General features: G+C 41.5%; 1 protein-coding gene across 1 annotated transcript in view; it reads right to left on the bottom strand.

Annotated features, from left to right (window-relative positions):
• The window catches only part of DOCK3 (dedicator of cytokinesis 3), a 93,529-nt gene that overhangs the window by 54,328 nt on the left and 19,554 nt on the right, over positions 1–19,647 (bottom strand). The window contains exons 2-4 of the mRNA XM_053469472.1: positions 15,649–15,732; positions 14,743–14,783; positions 6,069–6,124 (exon numbers count right to left, since the gene is read on the bottom strand). Of these exons, the coding sequence (XP_053325447.1) occupies positions 6,069–6,124; positions 14,743–14,783; positions 15,649–15,732 (181 nt within the window). The remainder of the gene's footprint in view (positions 1–6,068; positions 6,125–14,742; positions 14,784–15,648; positions 15,733–19,647) is intronic.

The raw sequence follows: 19,647 nt of genomic DNA, 5'->3' as shown, positions 1-19,647 counted from the left end.
TGCTCTAAAACGCCCTGATCTTGTTCCTATTTTTAACTAGTTCATATGTAACTATACTTAAGAATCTATTATTTGTTTTTAAACAATACTTTCTAGAGCGTATTTTTTCCAGTCAAAGAACATTTCCGTAAAAATCTGATAAATTATTCACATGTATAAACAATAATAAAAAAAATCAATCTAATGCGGAATGCCAGGAAATGATTCAATAAAAGGAAAAGGTGACGTCAGTGGGATCTGTCCAGAGCAGTGGGCATTTAAATGATCCTAATATAAGCGGTACTAAAAAGTAACATGCTTAAGGGTTACGTTCTATGTATTTGTTTTTGGTTATTTAGTAGCCAGGCGCCAGCAGACATGACCATTACATAGCTTATGCTGTCAGAGGTCTCTTCCGTCTAAAGTTTGACTTGCAAGCTTATGTGACTATATCATTTTTAATATTAGACCAACACAAGGAATCAACTCTACCTAAAAACTCCATCATTCTAAAGTTAATGTAATTTCTAGGGCAACCACCAGGGGGCAGAGATGATGTGTATGTAATATCACGGTCCTCACAACCAACAGATTTCTGGACCGTCCAAATTCCGTACCCCCAAATCGTGTTTAGCTACAGCAGAGCGAGCGAGATAATCTTTTCAAGCCTACAGTTTATAAAGGAATAAGCCAGTATTTCTACAATCCTGTTATGAATGCACATCCCTTGTACTTCACTCTGACAGATATACGACAAGCTTTAATTAAAGCGGACCTTTGCATCAGCCGCCAGAGTACAGAAATGATTTATATTAACATATGTGAAAAGGTTCAATATTTTTTAAACATTACTATTACTAAACTATTTGGTTACACACATTGCCTGCTTTCTGTAACTGAGAGCAGAGTATTTTCAAACGTGCACGCGGTTGGAGTCCATGTCCTTTCTTCATTTCTAGCTCTAAAACTTTTACAGAAATCAGAAAGAATTACGACATATAAGAAAGAGCAGATTGGGTAAATGTCTGCCTCTAATAGCCCTAGTATGATTTATTACAAATATGAAACTACTGGGATGTAAAAACATAACTAAAGACAGTAGTAATTTTTATGTTGTACTGATATATACACTATATGGACAAAAGTATTGGGATACCTGCCCAATAAACCAACAAGGACTTTGATGACAGCTATTACAGCCTCAACTCTTTCGGAAAGGTATTTACAAGATTTTTGAGTGGGAAGGTTGGACGCTGATCTTGGACGAGAAGGCCTGGCCCGTGATCTCCATTCCAGTTCATCTCAAAGTGGGGTTGAGGTCAGGGCTCTGTGCGGCCGGTCAAGTTCTTCCACACCAAACTATTCTATTCATGCTATTCATGCATACAAACTGTTCCCACAAAGTTGGAAGCGTCGTATTCTCCAAAATATCTTGGTAAGTCCCCTTCAACATACCAAGACATTAGTTAGAGAGGGCACTGCTTGCAAGCTAACAATCTAAACGGAATGGGGTGAATAGAATATATATATATATCCTGAAAAAATCATCTGAAAATAGACCTTGTCTTAAAATCAAGGTTGTCCGTTATTCAGACCTCATATCCATCACTCACCCTCATTCATACTCCCTCACAAGCTCACTCACTCTCTCATGCTCACCGTCTCATTCATTCTCTCACACTTTCTCTTAATGTCTCCCTACATTTTCCACCAACCCACTTCTCTGTGGTGTCTTCTTTCTTCCCCGCTTTACTGTGAACCAGGCCTCCTGGAGCATTTCTGCAAAAGGCCAGTGTAAGAACTTACCTCCGACACTGGTCCTCGTCTTCCCGCACCCAGGCTGCTCCTCAGGAGCCGAGGCTTCCTCCGGCGGCTCCCCGGGCTGACTCCAGACCCTCCAGGGTGATTCCGGGTCTGGGGTCCCCTTCCTGTCTGCCAGCTTCACCGCATGGTCGACGACGCAGCAAACAAACAGACCCACCGTGTGGCCAAACCTCTAGCTGTGCGTTCCAGCAGTGACCTCGGGTGAACTCTGCCTTCAGGAAGTACCTCGCTCTCTCCCTATTTAAGCCCAGACTTTCACTTCTGTGTTACCCTTGGTTGGTGTAACTCATCCGTTTTGCTCATATTCTGATTTCTGCTGTTTCCCTAATTTTAGACCCGGCTTGATGACCTTGCTCTTGTTTGCTGATTCTGCTCTTGGTTTTGGATTTCTGACATTGTTGACCACGGTTCTGGTTCTGATTCGGCTTCATCTTGATCTCCTGGTTTGACCCGGCTTGACCTCCGGGGTACTATTTCACCAGACCGTTACAGGCAGAGCCTCTGGGCACACCCTCTCCCCCCAATTGGAGAAACGAAGGAGAGGTTGCCCCTATGGCTCTGCCCTTTTAGTGAAGTACCCCCGAGAGGCCAGAATCTTACTCCATTGTTCGTCCAATAGAGAGATCTTCAGATCCCTTTCCCAGACTCAGAAATAAGGCACCTGCCCACTTTTTAATCACATTTTTTTCGATATTGCTTGCCTACTGATAGAATAACACCATGTCCTTTAACATTTCTACATTAACAGCTTGGAAACCAACAGGAGGAGATGGTAATATTTTCTCAAATGTTTTCTGCACATCTTCCTGACCAAGTGATGCTTATTATGTGGGTCTTCTAAGAAATTCCAAAATTAAAGAATTCAGAGAATGTGAGTCACCTGCTCAATATTCTCTTGACAATTCCACCAAACACCATAATGAAAATATAGAAAGCCATACGCACAATGTTCTATTTAAACACAATTATATTGTTTTATGGTGTTATTTTATGCAATCTACCTAGGTAGGCCCTGAAGGCGCTTATATGATGTTTAAGTTAGTTCCTGGGCGCACAGCCAACACAATGTATTCTTAAATGGGTAGCATTCTAGTAGAAATAGGTGACGTTAACATCCTAATTTCTGAAAAGGTTTAGAGACATCCCATCTCTTATTTTAAGAGATGTTATTTTTTAATTCATTAGTAAATATGGGTATATATGATACCAATTATTTGTAACTGTGCCAATGTCTAAAAAGATCCACTAAATAACCCTATGCAATAATAATAATAATATATATATGTATATATATATATATATATATATATATGTATTAGAAGAAACCCACCTTATAAGTATACCACTGGGTGCTGCCGTCTGATGATCTAATTGATAACAGCTCCTTTCTAAGTTATCTCTTTCCATTTTTATGGTTACAAAGTCATTGAAAGTAAATGCCCATATGCTCTAAACTGCAGTTATTAGCCTGGTGTTGCTGGGAATGGTTTGGCCCATTAATCTCAAAGTGTTCCAAAAAAATACAGGTAATTGAGTAAGAGGCATGAATAGACAGCATCTAAGTGAGATGATTCCAAGATGGACAGTCAAAAGCACAGCAATTATGACTGATGGATCAATAACACTTAACTCATTAACAACAGCATTACCATGCTTTCAAAAGGCGCAATATATATATATATATATATATATATATATATATATATATATATATATAGTACTGATTGTCTTTAACACACCCATAAAATAATATATTTTAAAGAAGTCTCTAAATTAAAGCAAATCTCTTCAATGTATTTGATATCTATGGAGCCTTTTCTAGAAGTTATCTTGGAGCATCATGAACTTTTTAAAGTATCACTGGACTTAAAGTCCTTTTTCTCCAAATCATCCTTTGGGCGTTAAATGCAGTGCTGTATGTGGTAGTGTAGAGACATTGAAGAAACATGGGTTTTATTTCATTTTGTTTCAATAAGCCCACTTTATCTACAGAGATGGAGGTTTCCATGGCAGAGAATCATGTGATATTTTATGTGACATCAAATGTCACACTATGCTGAATCCTTATAGACCAGAGGGTCCCTATTAGGTGATTGAGACACTGGCATTCTATTGTTTACCAAAAGGCAAAGGTTTTTGTATTAGATTACAATATATTATGTAACAATGAGAGTTGTTTAAAAACAGAAAATAAGATTCTAAAAATACTGTAGTGTATTAAATTCATTGTATCCGTGGTAATGTCTAAAATTATTTATATGCATTTGCTTACTTTTGCAAGAGTCCTTTTTAATATATTCTGTTATTTTGGTGACCAATATGTAGCCATTTTTTATTATACAACGGCATGAAACCATACTTTCTTTCTGTGACAGACCAGCCACCAGCTGGTACTTTACTTTGTATTGAAATATTGTCCCATCAGGCATCAACACTTAAAAGAGAAGGCTGCTTATGTCGTTAATGTTATTATCTTACCTCCTTAGACAAGGTCATTCCGGATTACATTGTAAATGAGAAGCTAATAAAGTCTCCCACCCTGTTAAAGACTAATTTGTAATCAGATTCATCAATTTTTACTATTAATAATAAATATTAAATGAACTTTTTATGAAAGCGTATGCACAGTGGCATATTCTGGCTAGACCTAGGGCAGTGGCACCTACAGGAGGATTTGCTTTGTTGAGGAACGTTGAAGACATTAGAGATCTCCATTGTTACTGGCCTGGTTACACGTAGAAACATTTAATTTTACAGCAGATAAGAACCATTCGACCAAACTAGTAGTTTTGTTTTTCCTTACATAAAAACTCTAACCATAATGAGTCCTTAGTCTCTTCTTAGATCCAGGATAGCTGCTTACTCATGCATGGCCATGAACGTAAGTCCTTTGGCTACCCCCCCCCCCAAAATATACCACTGCTTATGCAATGCCACACTGTTTCTATGTGGACCAAAAGAAAGGCATCGCCTACAACTAAGGACTCCATCTTCTGTTGTACGAATGTGACTATATCTCTTACCTTGTCAAAACTAATACTTAAAACACAAAAATCATGCTGAAGTGAATATGACAATGTTTGAGTCCCTTAAGTAAAATATTTTGTAGTGTTGCTATATTTATATTTGGCACTAATTTTCACACATTTTGGAATATAATATGCATTTCATTTGTCATAGACTCTTCTCATATGCGTTGCTATGGCTACTGATTTGCAGAAGCCTTCACGGCAATGGCTATCTGAATCATATCATATATAACAAATGTATACTAGGTTCTTGTAACTTTATTAAAGTCCCACTAAGCTTGCAAGTAAAGTGTAATAAACGACCATTAATAAGTTGAAAAGTGGAAGAATTATTATTACGGTGAGATGTGATGTTTGAACTGATATGGTCTCTTACTGCACAGTGTATGTGTTAGTTCTTGAGTGTGATTACAGGTAGAGGTTGGGGTCAAGGAACAGAAGTAGGCAAACACCACTTAGTGGGGACAGTCCACTTGGTGGCTGACAGGTACATTTCCCATAATGCTGCATGTCATCGTCATAGCTAGGAAGTGGACACTAACTTTAGACAGGAGCATTAACTCCTGCAGGTCTTGGACCTGCTTGGAGATCAGTGATGTATTAGCTCTCCAAAACTGCTTGGAAACACTAGTATAGCGAAATTATATTTTCAAAACACTAGCTTAGGCCCGAAAACAAATCTCCAATACTGTCGATTTTTACGATACTACACACAGATTACCAAACATATCCACCCGACTTGCAGAAAAGGCCTCCTTTAAGTTATTCATATGGAATGACTTTACAGGACACATGAAGGACAGATAGGGCTACATTTAACTCCAACTCTCTGGCCAATTTGGAAGAGATCACATCCCAACACACCATGTGTAGGAAGACCATATGAGCTGGAGTTAGGAACTACTGGCCCTGCCATAGTTCAATGACCAGGGTCCTCTCTGCATAATAGATACAGGAGTACATTTCCCAGCTGCTGACCAGAAGCATTTGTCACATGCTTATATAATTTATACCGAACTGGGAGCTATGCGGATAAATACAATTCATGAAAATACTTCCCACAGGGTTTACTTCCTTGACTACTAATTTGATTACAATGCCAGCTCAGTACCAATTAATCATGCTTTAGTTGTCCCCTGTACGACAAATATGCTTTCTCCTGTTTCATGACTCTGGTATCCATGTAATCTATGGGCTCTGGGGCATTCATACATTTAAGGTCCATCAGGTACTCACCCTCTGTTGCTGACTGTAGCCTTTTTCAAATGGATAATGTTTACTGGAAAGATCCCCTGAATGTAAAAGAAATTTGGATCAATTAGGAAAGAAAACAACAACTTTGCAATAATACTGTCAATGACTCTTTTCCTGCAGTAAAGATTAAGACAATAAAGCATGGTTCAGGAGCACCTCTTCCATCCCTCACCTTGCACACAACATTGTTCAGCACCTCCTTCCTCTCTAGCACACAACACTATCCAGCAGCCTCTTTGTGGTGCAGTTCCAACCTCACTTTAAGCCCCATCAAATGTGCCCAACAATTCACACATAGATAAGGCTCAGTGACTTTAAACATGGCACTGCCATAGAATGATACTTTTGTGAATTTGTGAAATTTCTGCCCTGCTAGATCTGCCTCTGTATGTGGTACAATTGAAAGTGATATACCTTGCACACTCACAGAGCAGGGCCCCCAGCTGCTGAAGCGCGTGGCGCATAAAAAAAATCGTCTGCTCCCCATAGCATTAGTATGGAGGCAACATCAGCACAAGTGCTATTTGTCGGGAGTGTCATCAAATGGGTTTCCATTGCTGAGCAGCTGCACACAAGCCAAAGATGACTATGCGCAATGCCAAGCGTCAGCTGCAGTGATGTAAAGTACACCTTCACAAGACCCTGGAAGAGTGGAGACGGGTTCTCTGGAGTGATGAATCACGCTTCATTATCTGGAAGTCTGATACACGAATCTGGGTTTGGTGGATGCCAGGACAACACTACCTACCGGAATGCATAGTGTTACTGTAAAGTTTGGTGGAGGTTGTTTTTCAGAGTTTGGGCTAGGCCCCTTAGTTCCAATAAAGGGTATCCCCAATGACGAAGCCCATGTAGTGGTTAAGGAATCCAAAAAGTGGGATATCTTGTGTCCTTATCTGCATGTCTCTGCCTGGAACTCTCAGAGAGCATCAGGTGATTTGTATTCTTGCACAACATTCAGGCCAGGATTGTTTTTTCGCATGCCCATATTGGCATATTTGTATTTTACTTATATAATGTATTACTCTATATTACGTATATATGTGCTGCTAATGACCAGTATCTACCCAGCAGCCAATGACAACTAGTACTCGTCTGACACACAGATCACAAAACTCTCTCTAATTCTGTGCCAGACATCACCATTATCCCCCCAAAAAAGCGGTGGTCACAAGCTAAGGCTGACCCTGCCACGCGGGGTTAATGGGCCCCTCAGTCGAAGGATACTCATACTGTCGGGGGTCACAGTGGAGCCACAGCTAAGCACATAGGACAGGCCACAGATTCACTGGTCCCTACGTGAGGGTCACCTGCCCCTCTGTGCAGAGGTCAATAGCATCCTTTCAGTGTTTCTATGGAGATGTGAGGAGAGAGGCAGCAATGAACAGCTAATAATGTTACCATTGTCCATGGTACCCACACTCTCCCCCTTCTTACCCTCCACCCCCTATCCCTCCCTCTTTAGCTTTCTTTTGGTTGTTCTCTTCATCCTGTTTTTCTCACCCCCCCCTTTAATTTCCCAGTACTGTGTTTCTCCAACCTCTGTGTGTGATTCTGTCACACAGCATCTTTAAATACCCGACGATCTCACCCACCCTAATTATATATCTCAACTGCTTGCTTTCGCACCCTCCCTTCATTTTACCCCCTGCCAGTGTCCTCAGTCGCCTTTGCTTTATTTTCCAGGATTCCTCTCTAAATGTTTTCAAGTCCTAATTACACAATCTCTGCTTAATCTCTTCCAGTTACACAGAGATCTGTCCCTTCCTCCCAGGGATGGACCCCACTCATTCACACACAGCTGGAACCCTGTCTCAGACATGATCTATATGGTTATACATACATAGATGTAATGGGACCAAGGTATCATACTCTACTCACCCCTATAATTGTAACAATTTGGTTCCCATCGCCCGCCCTGCGTCCTCCCATATTATTACATTTAAATAAAGGAGTAGCTGATAAGTCGTCCTAGACAACGTTGACTAATTAGCTCATCTTTAGGTTGTACGGTACTAGTATTCACATAACAATCAGGTATCCTATGGGTGCTGGTAGAATATTTTTCATAGTGGTGGGACAATGCCAAAACTTTAAACTTGAACCACCATTCACACCTCTTCTTCATTCAGCTCTTCCTGATTTCATCACCATCTGCCCTTTAAGGACGATAGTTTTCCTCTTGTATCTGTCTGAGGACATCCATGCACAGGGCCTGTGTAGGACTCCACATTCTGAACCAGGTCATCACCATCGCATGGTCAGATCTCATGTTGCATCATGGCAGACTCAGCGGTTTACTCACTGAAGACACAGTTGGCTGGAGAATTGCAGTTTCGCCTCACCGACTTCACTTCTTTACATAGAAACATAGAACCATTCGGCCCATCTGGTCGTCCCTGCTGTAAAAACCTCAGTCCTTGATCTTGTCTCATACTCAGGATAGTCTTATGTCTAGCCATTCATTGTTAAAACTCCCTCGTTCCAATAACCTCTACCACTTCTGCAGAAAGATGGTTTCACTGATCTGCGACCTTATCAGAGAAGTCAACCCTTCACTCTCTACACCATAAAGGACCAAACCCAGTGAGAATACGATCCAAGAAAAGTTTGAATGGTTCTATAAAAAGCATATTTAAATCAGTAGTGATGCCCTTTGTACCTTTCCTGATATAAACCTCTCTATATTTTGTTCTTATGGACATTCTTTCTAAAATATCCAATTCTCCCTTATGTGAAGCTATATGCGTTAGACAGTAGTATACTATGCTGATTAGTACATTGTGTATCCTTTAAACTGTATATATAGTTCATTAAACACCGCGTGACTATGTGTTGTCATTTTTGACCTATATCATTTATTTCTAAGTAAAATGCGACTCTTCTTTCGTGAGCTTGTCTTAACTCGAACCTTAAGAGGGCTAGCTGGATGTCTTAACTAGAGTTCCAATCCTGGGCTAGTAGGGGCAGTGTAGAAATGTGTATATCCCTCTATTGTTTGCGTGTTCCACTCATGGACTCATAGGGGCAGGGTAGGACTGTGCTAGCATATAATCCTTGCAGAAGCCGAACTGAATATAGACATTTCATCTGCAGGAGAAGATTCCTCATCATCCAATACAGCCTAAAGCATGAGTGGCCAAGTGTGCCTTTCACCAACTGAAATCTGGCCAGAGTTTTTGTAATTAATTAATGCATAAGTCATTTAATTAGGTCGTTCTTGAAGGGAATATACTGACTAAAAATGAAAATGTCATACTAAATTCTAATTATTTCCCCGGAGCTATCAACGTGAGTAATAATACGGAAGGAATGCTACATTCTGTGGCTATTAACCCCTAAGGTGACACTGTTCTACTTTCTGACACTGAAAGAGTTAAACTTTAAAGGGAATCTATCCATGGAAATATTGGGAAAGAATCAGTGCATTATGATGCTATAATAAATGCCAACTCAGGTACAATAGGGGGGTCTATATGCTAAGATGCGGTGACAGTGTTGTTTTATTACGGTTAAGCATGGATGTCAGAGAACTACAAGTCCCATGATGCTCAACTAAACAGTTGTACGGCCACTCATAGGGTCTAAGGCATTCTGCAGTACAGAACAATATAAAACAAAGTATACAGCTCCGTGCTTCTTGAATAAGGTTCATTCTTGGTTTGTCTCGCTCATCAAAATTTATTTTGCTGTTACCAGTTTCCTGATTACATTTTTGAGCAACTTTACCTATTAAAAACCATTTATTACTAAATTTAACTGGTATGCACCTTGACCTAGCTTGTCACCCAAAGGCTCCAAGTTGTTACATCCTAAATGTACTAAATTCAAGCTCTACACATTTATCAGTAACGCATCAAAGCATGATATGAAACTGGCACATGACTCAATCCTTTGCAATTGTCTTCTGTCCGTGGTACTGAAAGGCATATACTGGAACAGCAGGTGTTTATTTACCACCTCTTTACAATAAACTACAAGTGTTACCAGCTAATCGGATGGTGGGGAAGTTCAAAGAAAGATGGCCCGTGATTTGGCCGTACCGGCTAATAAACCAATTGAGAATTGAACAAAAGGAGCTGTTGCCTTATTCACAATCCAAGCTGGACCCGGGTTACAGATAGCTGGGTCCTCACAAGTATCCATGCAGATGTTTCCGAGGATCCAAACATGAAAGAGGAGGAATAATTTTAAGATAACTTGGCTGAGGTTAATGCTAATTCCATTCTGCATAAACAGCCATATCCTGGTGTTGACATAGGCTCACCGAGACCTGAATTCTAGGGAGGTCACAAAACCCATGACCTTCATTAAAGTTAAAGGGATATTCCATTGTCATATACAGCTGCACTAATGAAGAATACCTTTTTAAAGTACTTTTCATGACAGTTTTTTCTGAGGTAAGAAGAGGACCTCTGCATGGGGGTCTCATTAGTCTCCTCACTGCTCTCCCGAGAACCAGCGCCGGAGCTGGCTGGTGGTGAACGCTTCGTACATGAACACTGTACATGCAGGAGATGCGTTCGGCCGAATTTATCTTCTGTAAGCCAAGAAGCTGAGGGTCAGGGAAGAGCGCAAAATGCATAGAGGGGACGAAGAGGAGATTTAAGGATGACCCTCAGCTATTATGTGCTTTAATGTGCATATGGTGGCATATGATGGCTGGAGTGTCGCTATGGAAAATTCAGAAAGCTCAGCTTAAGATCTTGAAGTCTATTAATTAACTGTCAAAGTAATCGGTTATGAATGTCCCAGTTTTGGGTCACTTAAACTGAGTAAGCAATTGGGACAACCGGATCTTACAATGACCCACATTATTGTTAATAGGACTGGCAGGTATGTGTCCATTCTTCAGTTTCTGCTGCTGTAATGGTCTGACGGAGCTGCCCGCACAGGATTCATATTGACTTTACATTAGCACTGAACGCCACCCTTCCCCCACTGCCTCCAAAAACAATTTGTCAGCACCCATTTCTTGTACGGTTCAATTTTCACTTTACACGGTTATTTTTGCTCACATGATAACCATTTTGCTGTCTCCCAGACAAAAACAATGGCAGACACATCAATAAATACAGATACATACACAAATAATGGGCCAAAATTGAATGTTAACACACTTAGAAAGGATTCTTATTTTGTTACTGCACAGTTCTTAAGCCACAGTTCCTACCCCAACCTTTGTGACCTCTGAAACTGTATAGCTTGATGATAATCTCAGCCGGGGCAATGAGTGCATTAATCACTCTGAAGAACATACATCAGCAGTAGGGCTGCAACTAACGATTATTTTAATAATCGATTAGTTGGCCGATTATTTTTTCGATTAATCGATTAATCGGATAAAAAAAAACAATATGCAAATTTTTCGTTTATTTAAAAGAATTTAATGAACTGGATGTTAAAAAACAACTTAAAATTTACATTAACATTCTTATTTTGTTATGATGTAATAAAAAACAATATTTTCAAAGTACAAGAACCCAAACACAATATTTATGAAACAAAATAACCCCAAACATTCTGAAAAGAGGTGGACTATTACTGTTCAAGAAACTTTGCCCCAGCACTTTGCACTTTGCACCCAGCACTTTGCACCCAGCACTTTGCACCCAGCACTTTGCACCCAGCCCTGGCACTTTGCACCCAGCACTTTGCACCCAGCACTTTGCCCCAGCCCTGGCACTTTGCATCCAGCACTTTGCACCCAGCATTCAGCACTTTGCACCAGCACTTTGCACTTTGCACCCAGCCCTGGCACTTTGCACCCAGCACTTTGCACCCAGCCCTGGCACTTTGCACCCAGCACTGGCACTTTGCACCCAGCACTTTGCACTGTGCCCCTGCACCCAGTCTCTAACTCTGCCCTGCACCCAGCCCTGCCCCCACATTCTGCCCTGCCCCCACACTCACACTCTGCCCTGCACCCACTCTGCCCTGCACCCACACTCACACCCTGCCCTGCATCCCCACCCCCACTCTGCCCTGCACCCAGTCTCCCACTCTGCTCTGCACCCACACTCACACCCTGCATCCCCACCCCCACTCTGCCCTGCACCCAGTCTCCTGCCCTGCACCCCCCACCCCCACTCTGCCCTGCACCCCCACCCCCACTCTGCCCTGCACCCCCACCCCCACTCTGCCCTGCACCCACACTCACGAACCGCTCTGTGCGAATGGAGCCACTCGCACAGAGCGAACCGCTCTGTGCGAATGGAGCCACTCGCACAGAGCGAACCGCTCTGTGCGAGTGGCTCCATTCGCACAGAGCGATTCGCTCTGTGCGAGTGGCTCTGTGCGATCCGTGCACATAGACATGAAGAATACTTACCTCCGGAACGCGTCACATCCGTCACGTAGCTAAAAGAAGGCGGAGACTGCAGAGCGTGTAGCAGAAGCGGGGAACGCTCGCGGAGGTAAGTAAAAGGAGCCGAGTGCTCCAACAACGAATTGATCACTCGATTAATCGATAACGGAAATCGTTATCGATGATTTCCGTTATCGATTATTATCGATTTTATCGATTCGTTGTTTCAGCTCTAATCAGCAGCATACAGCGGACAAACAAACATACATCCGAGAATAAGTGCTCCTGAGAATGACCTAATGGGTAGAAACGTTGTTGGTGCTTACGGAGTTAAATCGGTGCCTGTATACCAAAAAAGCTACAAAATCCTGGAAAAGCCAACCGATAATTCACATTTTTGGGATGTGTCGCTAATGATTAAGACTTATTCTATGATGTCCAAAAAGAAATCTTAGCACCTTGATAAGCCCATAATGTGGTCGGCTTAATGTACCTTCTAACTTGTCCACTCATCTGATCAGTCTAATGAAGTCTGTAATATAACTCATAAGCCTTGTACATTACACTAAACAAAAAAAGAACATTATGATATACATATATATATATATATATATATACTATCACTTTACACTTCGTTGTATTATTATTATTACTATATATATATATATATATATATATATATTAAAAAAGGCAGAGGTAAGGTATGGGCTGCCGTGTGCTTTAAACAGATGCCAGCAGCCCTAAGGAGGATCCAGCACAGATTACAATGAAAAATCAGGCTGTTCATGGTCCTGAATTGTTTAGGGGGCTTTTAGTGTTCATGATGCCCCCTTTCTGCTTTACATGCCAACACATGGTGGTCCAATTTATAATTCCTAGTTTGTTGTTTGAATTGGTGGGATTACATAGCTATGTCCTTGGTACAGACAATGTCATCTAGCTACATTATGTTCTTTACCTTCTATATGATTCTTACTTTATTATGCTCTTTGATCACATATTATTCTCAACCACACACATTATTAGATGCAATTTTTTTATCTCTAAACTTTGCTCTTATCCAATCTTCACACCACCACTACTACTGAGTTATCCCTCATTTCCAGACTAGAGGTCATCAATTAGACCTACTATGCTTATTGTGTTCTTTTTATATTGCAGTGTAAAAACATATTCTTTTAATCACATTACAGGTAAGGGTTAATTGAATGTTTCATCCAGTTGACTTATTCTTGAGCATTAGACATGAATTTAATACATTATTTGATGCAGCAGCAGATACAATGTATCCGAGCAACACTTGAGCACAATCTGCTCTATAGGGCTCTTCGCTGACTCCTTTTTATAGAACTGCAGATTTCTCCAGCACTAATGAACTGTTAACGAGCGGGCAATTACTTATGCAAATGTACAGCTGGGTGCAGGCGTGGCATGGTGATTCATATGGCTCAGTGGTACTAAAGGAGTACTTTAAGGCAAGCAAAATACTGCAAGGGTCAATCTGCCAATACCATAAAAAGGGAGGAAGGTTGACTCCAAGCCATGGGTCGACAGTTACACAGTTATATGGTGGCTGAAGAAGTACCGGTGGCAGTGGGGCGGTGTGTGATGTGAAAGGTGTTCTTGGAATAAAACCAGGGAAAGACTGGGCATTAAAATTGGCTCTGGCCCTATAAGGCCAGCGGCGGACAAATAACATAAGTGACGCCTGCTGGATACAGCGGCAAGCTATGCTCTAGCGCTTTGGAGGTGACATTGGGCAGCAGCTTTGCCAGTGTGGGTCAGGATAAGCGAGAATACATTAAATTAAAAGAAAATGTGGGTTGGTGGGCAAACAATGTGGAAGGTGTGGACACATACATAAAAAATACTGGAAAGTTAAGTCGGTAACTGGTACAAGGTGCTACAGGACACATTGAAAAGCAGCAGTCATGTTGGAGGTAAAACCATCTCAGATAAGAAACCACCTAACACTGAAAAACGCCCGTCAATGCCCTTGCATTGTATGCAAATGTTCCTTCATTTCCCATGATCCTTCAGCAAAGAGTGCATTGGAAATAGGAAGCTGGAGCATTACTAGTGTTAGAGACTGCTTGCAGCGGTGTGGTTTCTCTGTAAAGTTATTACCAATATCTTTCTTTGAGACACAAGTTTACAAGGATGTGACAGCAAAGATGGCGGCTCTCACATACAGCGCAACATACAAAACATGATCAATATGTTTTATACAGATATAACATTTACGACTGGGGATAATATGGAATGATACGGTTTCCCGTAGGTCAGAGTATACATACGTATAAGTACCATCTTACAGCAATAGTATAATAGTACAATCCTACACATTACCTTGGCACTGGGGTTTCTGAATGATGATCCTCTGTACCAGCCTAGAAAAAAGGCAAACAATGGTTAAAATGTTCAAATATTGTACAATGTTACTCATTCATCTTTATATGTAAGGGGGACTCCCCCTCCCAAACAAAAATACTCAGGAGTTATGGGCAGGGGAGGGCTGGCACCTTCTGGTCCAGGGATCAGGTAAAGACAAGTGCCCCCCCCCACAGTACCTCACATACAAATTGACACATATATTAACACAAACGTACACAGGTACTTACACTAACATAATTACACACTCACACTAACACACTTATGCAATCACGCTTAAAGGTACTTACACTAACATATACAGTAATTACACACTCGTGCTAACACATTGTCCGTCTCTCACACGTACACCTACTCATACACATTCATGCTCACACATACTTACACATACACACTCATGTTCACACATAAACACATTCGTGCTGACACACAGACACACATTCATGCTAACACACGAACACTTACATATACACATTCATGCTCGCACACAAATACTTACACATACACATTCCTGCTCACCCACATCCACACATACATACATACATACTCCCTCCATTTCTCACCCTCCTTTGTGAACAGTGGGTATGGGTGACTTGGACTTAATAATTGGCTTTGGAACCCAACGTGTAATATCTGAGGTGTGTTCCTCAGATATTAGGTATTATTGCATTTAAAAAGAGGAGGCAATAATGGACCTTTTTATGAAAATGTTTTGGGGGTAGATGGTGAGCCCCACAAAGCTAGAATTAGATATTTTCCACACGCATCACAATTCTCGTACCATCGTTACGTTTGAGTGCTGTGTTTAATGAGTAGTTGTCACACATCGCAGAATGCGTGGTAAAAGTATCACAGGACACTCACCTTCACATTTCTCCAGAATGTGGACCGTTTCTCCCAGTTCCAACGTTAACCCTTGAGGCGCTGATGCACGGAAGTTACAAATCACTAAAAAAAAGAGAGAAGCAAGGTATGAATACGTTATACGATGTTGGTGAATCGTGACATTTTATATACACACACGAGTAAAGAAAAATTTGACACATGCATAATGACATGTTCCAAGCAACCACCATGTAGACTCAAGACAAGACACATACATGAAGAGTGGGGCACTTCAACACAGCTTGCATTGTGTTAGGCTGCTTGTATCAATTTTAGTTTTTAATAATATTTTCCATTGTGGTAATTAAATATACAGCACATACATGCGACAGTTTCCCCTTCTATATTTTTGTGTTCTAGGCCTCAGTGTTACTTTGCGCACCTGTTTCCCAGTTAAATTAGGATGAGACTAGGTAAGAGCTCTAGTGTGTGTCTATAACAGCTGTTTGTGTTAGTGTGACTGACCGCACGTGATGGGTATACATTGTGTCACCACGTGTGTGTTACTTTTGTGTGAGCCTGACTCCACGTGACAATTCTGTTATTTGGCTGTAACACGCTGTGACAGGTTCCTCGGTGCTGTGACCTTGACATGAAAACTCATATAGAACGTGTCACCCGTAACTGTTGTGTAGAGTTGTAGCAGTTAACCCCGCCTGTCACCTGTATTGTTATGCTGCGGGGCTGTGACGTGACAAAGCGTTCCGTATTCATCATGGGGAAACTGCAGCAACGTGTGACAAATTCGGGTTCAAGGGCTCTAGCCCCGTGTAACGGCTCCCTATTGTGGGGTCTTGACCCCCCACGCCGGCACACAACCAGGCCATCAATTCAGAGCCTCAGATCCATGCTGGCGTCGGCAAAGAGTCCGCGCTGCGATCTATTGGTTTTTAAATGGGGCTGCGTCAGCGCTATACACCTTCCCCTGTGACACGCTGATACATTGCTCTTTTCCTGCTGCAGTGTTAACCTGTTCACTGCCGGTGGACTGTATATGCAATCGCTCACAAACATGTATTCACTTGGCAGAGGACTAGCGCAATATCCCACACTATAGAGTATATTATCTGTCTATGCGATAACATACAGCAGTCTCGGAAGCACCGTCTCTTGACTAATACATTTCCTCGCCCGCCTGCTGTGTCTGCACTCACTACTAAGCAGCGATAGGCCTCTTACTATGACAATCTGATTAGCAGCGGCTTCTAAAAACAGATGTCATTTCCACTGCCTTACATATGGCGTCTTTCACTTTTAGCCATGTCGGTTTGTAACATACAGTGCTGAGTGCAGGGAAATACAATAATATCAATATTTATCGCTGTAATAATCACAATAAGGCCCTGGCAAGCTAGGGATTGGGGGAGGACACGGATAACAGGAGACACCAGCAGGGGGGATTAAATGACACTGCAGGAACGGGGGGGGGGGGATCGAGAGGAATTAGGAAAGGAAGAACTCGGTTAAAGGGATTATTATTTCTTATTATAATTAATGTCACTTTATAAACAGCCTGTAAAAGTGTTCCAGATTTTCAATTTAAAAACAATGCTAATTCTCATGAAATACAATGTTTTTTAACTGGCATGCAGCCTCCTTAATATCACCACTTAATGCTGTGTGCGCTAGAAAAAGCCAAAGATTCCCGCTGCATAACCAATGAAACGACTATTTATTAATGGCTGTTTCACTAATAATGGGTTCGCAGGAAAGCCATAAATGTGTTCTGTTTTAAATAATTCAGCTCGGCGATACCCGGTGGCACTGGATGGCAGATGTGACATCTTAACCTGTGCTCCGAGTCATCATACTATGCCCCTTAGCCACGTCGATGATTATTTAAGACACTCATTTTTCTATAGGGGCTATGATAAAAGCTTTTAACTCTTTGTGTTCCCTACACATAGCCAGAGACTCAAGGCACACTTTAATCTATGAGTTTGCAGGTAAATTGAATATTTCAACTAAGTAACTTCAAAGGAATGGTCATGTATGTCTGGGTTATCTTTCTTTACGTCTGTTCATTTTTACTGAAAAATGAAGTACATGTGTGCTGTTGTGCATACATAGTGGCGTCTGTGAACAGGGCGAGACTGGAGATTTAAATCAGCGCTGGCACTTTAAGGCCACCGGCTGGTAACATGCTTATGTGTGAGCTCCTCCTGGATACACATGACTGCACGCTACACTCTTACAGTTACGTAGCGTACAGCTGCATGTTTCCAGCCTTTGTACGCACGTTGTGGGACCAGGTGTGTTGTGGAACCAAGTTAGGTGGCCAGTGCCATCTAGCATCTGCCCACCTTGCATTTGCCGGGTTTGCCAGGTGGCCAGTCCGGGCCTGCTAGTGAATAACAAACGGGAGATGGGTTAAAACAAACAAACTACATGCTTTTGTATTGACAGGGGGGGTAGTATTTTAATACAATTAAGAAAAAAATGGCAGAACTGTTCCTTAAACACATAAGCATACTTTGCACTGCAAAGCGCTGTTCAAACCACTCTACACATACACACACACACACAACGGTCATTATAGGCAATCCATTGTGCATAACCTCCCAACATCATATTCACAATGTATCACATAATATACTGTAGGTATCACTCATAAAACTTTTTGTAGTTTAGTAGGTGATTAAGACAGAGATTTCCAATGTTACCACTGTCAGTATAATAAGAGGCCATGGTGTTTGTCTAGAATATCAGACTATGAGTTGGAATACATATAAATCACTAATATGCAGCTACCCTTAAAAAAATAAAACACAATATAGTTATGGTGAGGACACCAAATTGTGATCTTGGTGTTACATGACTTAGGTTACCCAATTATTCCCTCATGGTCCATTAACACTAACGTAAGATGTATTCTGAGGGGCACAAATATTTTTTTGTGGTTTTGAAGCCTCAGGTGGAGGTGCTTCACGAAGACATGGGAGTGGAACTATGTTCATCTTCTGAGGCCGCACATCCCAAATGGATCCCAAACCCACAGTGGCCTTTTCAGTGAATACAAAAACATTGGAACAAACTATTTTCAATAAAAAAAAGATGAAAAATCCAAACAAATAATTATATTTCCTTGTTACAATGATGTCCTTCAACTGTGACCCATGTCAGTTTGTCCCTCAAAGGAACCCAGTTGTCAACCTAGTGTAACCTTTTTAAAGCTAAATTAACGGCAAAATGCACACTGATGATTATAATCGATTAATAACCAGTAACTTGCCCTAGAGGTAATTTTACTGGTATTTTGAGCCTTTTTACTGGCAATATTTATATATATACCGTATTTGCTCGATTATAAGACGAGGTTTTTTTCAGAGCAAATGCTCTGAAAAATACCCCTCGTCTTCTAATCGGGGTTGTCTTATAATCAGACCTCAAATAGAGGTCTGACTATGAGACTAAGATCCAGATCCCCCGCACCGCTGCAGGGGACCTGGATCCTCCTGTCTCCCCCCCATTTAACACACACACACCCCCCACCCCACACACACCTACCGTTGCTTCCAATTTCCTGCTGTATACCGGGGCAGCGGGTTGACGTCCACGCGATCCGCGTAGACAACTTCCGCTGCAGCCGAATGGAGGTGTGGCTAGCAGCGGGGGTTGTCTGCGTCCATCGCGCAGACCTTCCCCGACTGTCAGAGATCAGAGTTTCCCGCACCGGTGCCGTCTTATAATCAGGGTCGTCTTATAATCGAGCAAATACGGTATATAAAAACGTTTGGTTGTAAGTACATATCGTACATTGTTGCAAATGTCAGGAAATCTGAACGATACAGATCCTGTGGCCAGCGACACTGTTGTTTACAGGAGAATGGATACAATTTTCCTTTCATTTTGAAATAAAGGCAATTTCCAGTACATTTAAGTTTTGCAATGAGCATAAATAAAAGTCAGGGTCGGACTTGAAGTAAGTTTGGAATATATTTATCTAGTGCAGGTTAATTTTCTTTCAAACAGAAACAG

Source organism: Spea bombifrons, chromosome 6 (assembly GCF_027358695.1).
Source record: "Spea bombifrons isolate aSpeBom1 chromosome 6, aSpeBom1.2.pri, whole genome shotgun sequence".
NCBI classification, from domain to species: Eukaryota; Metazoa; Chordata; class Amphibia; order Anura; family Pelobatidae; genus Spea; species Spea bombifrons.
Note: the sequence above shows the minus strand (reverse complement) of the source record. Positions and strands in the feature narration are given on the sequence as shown.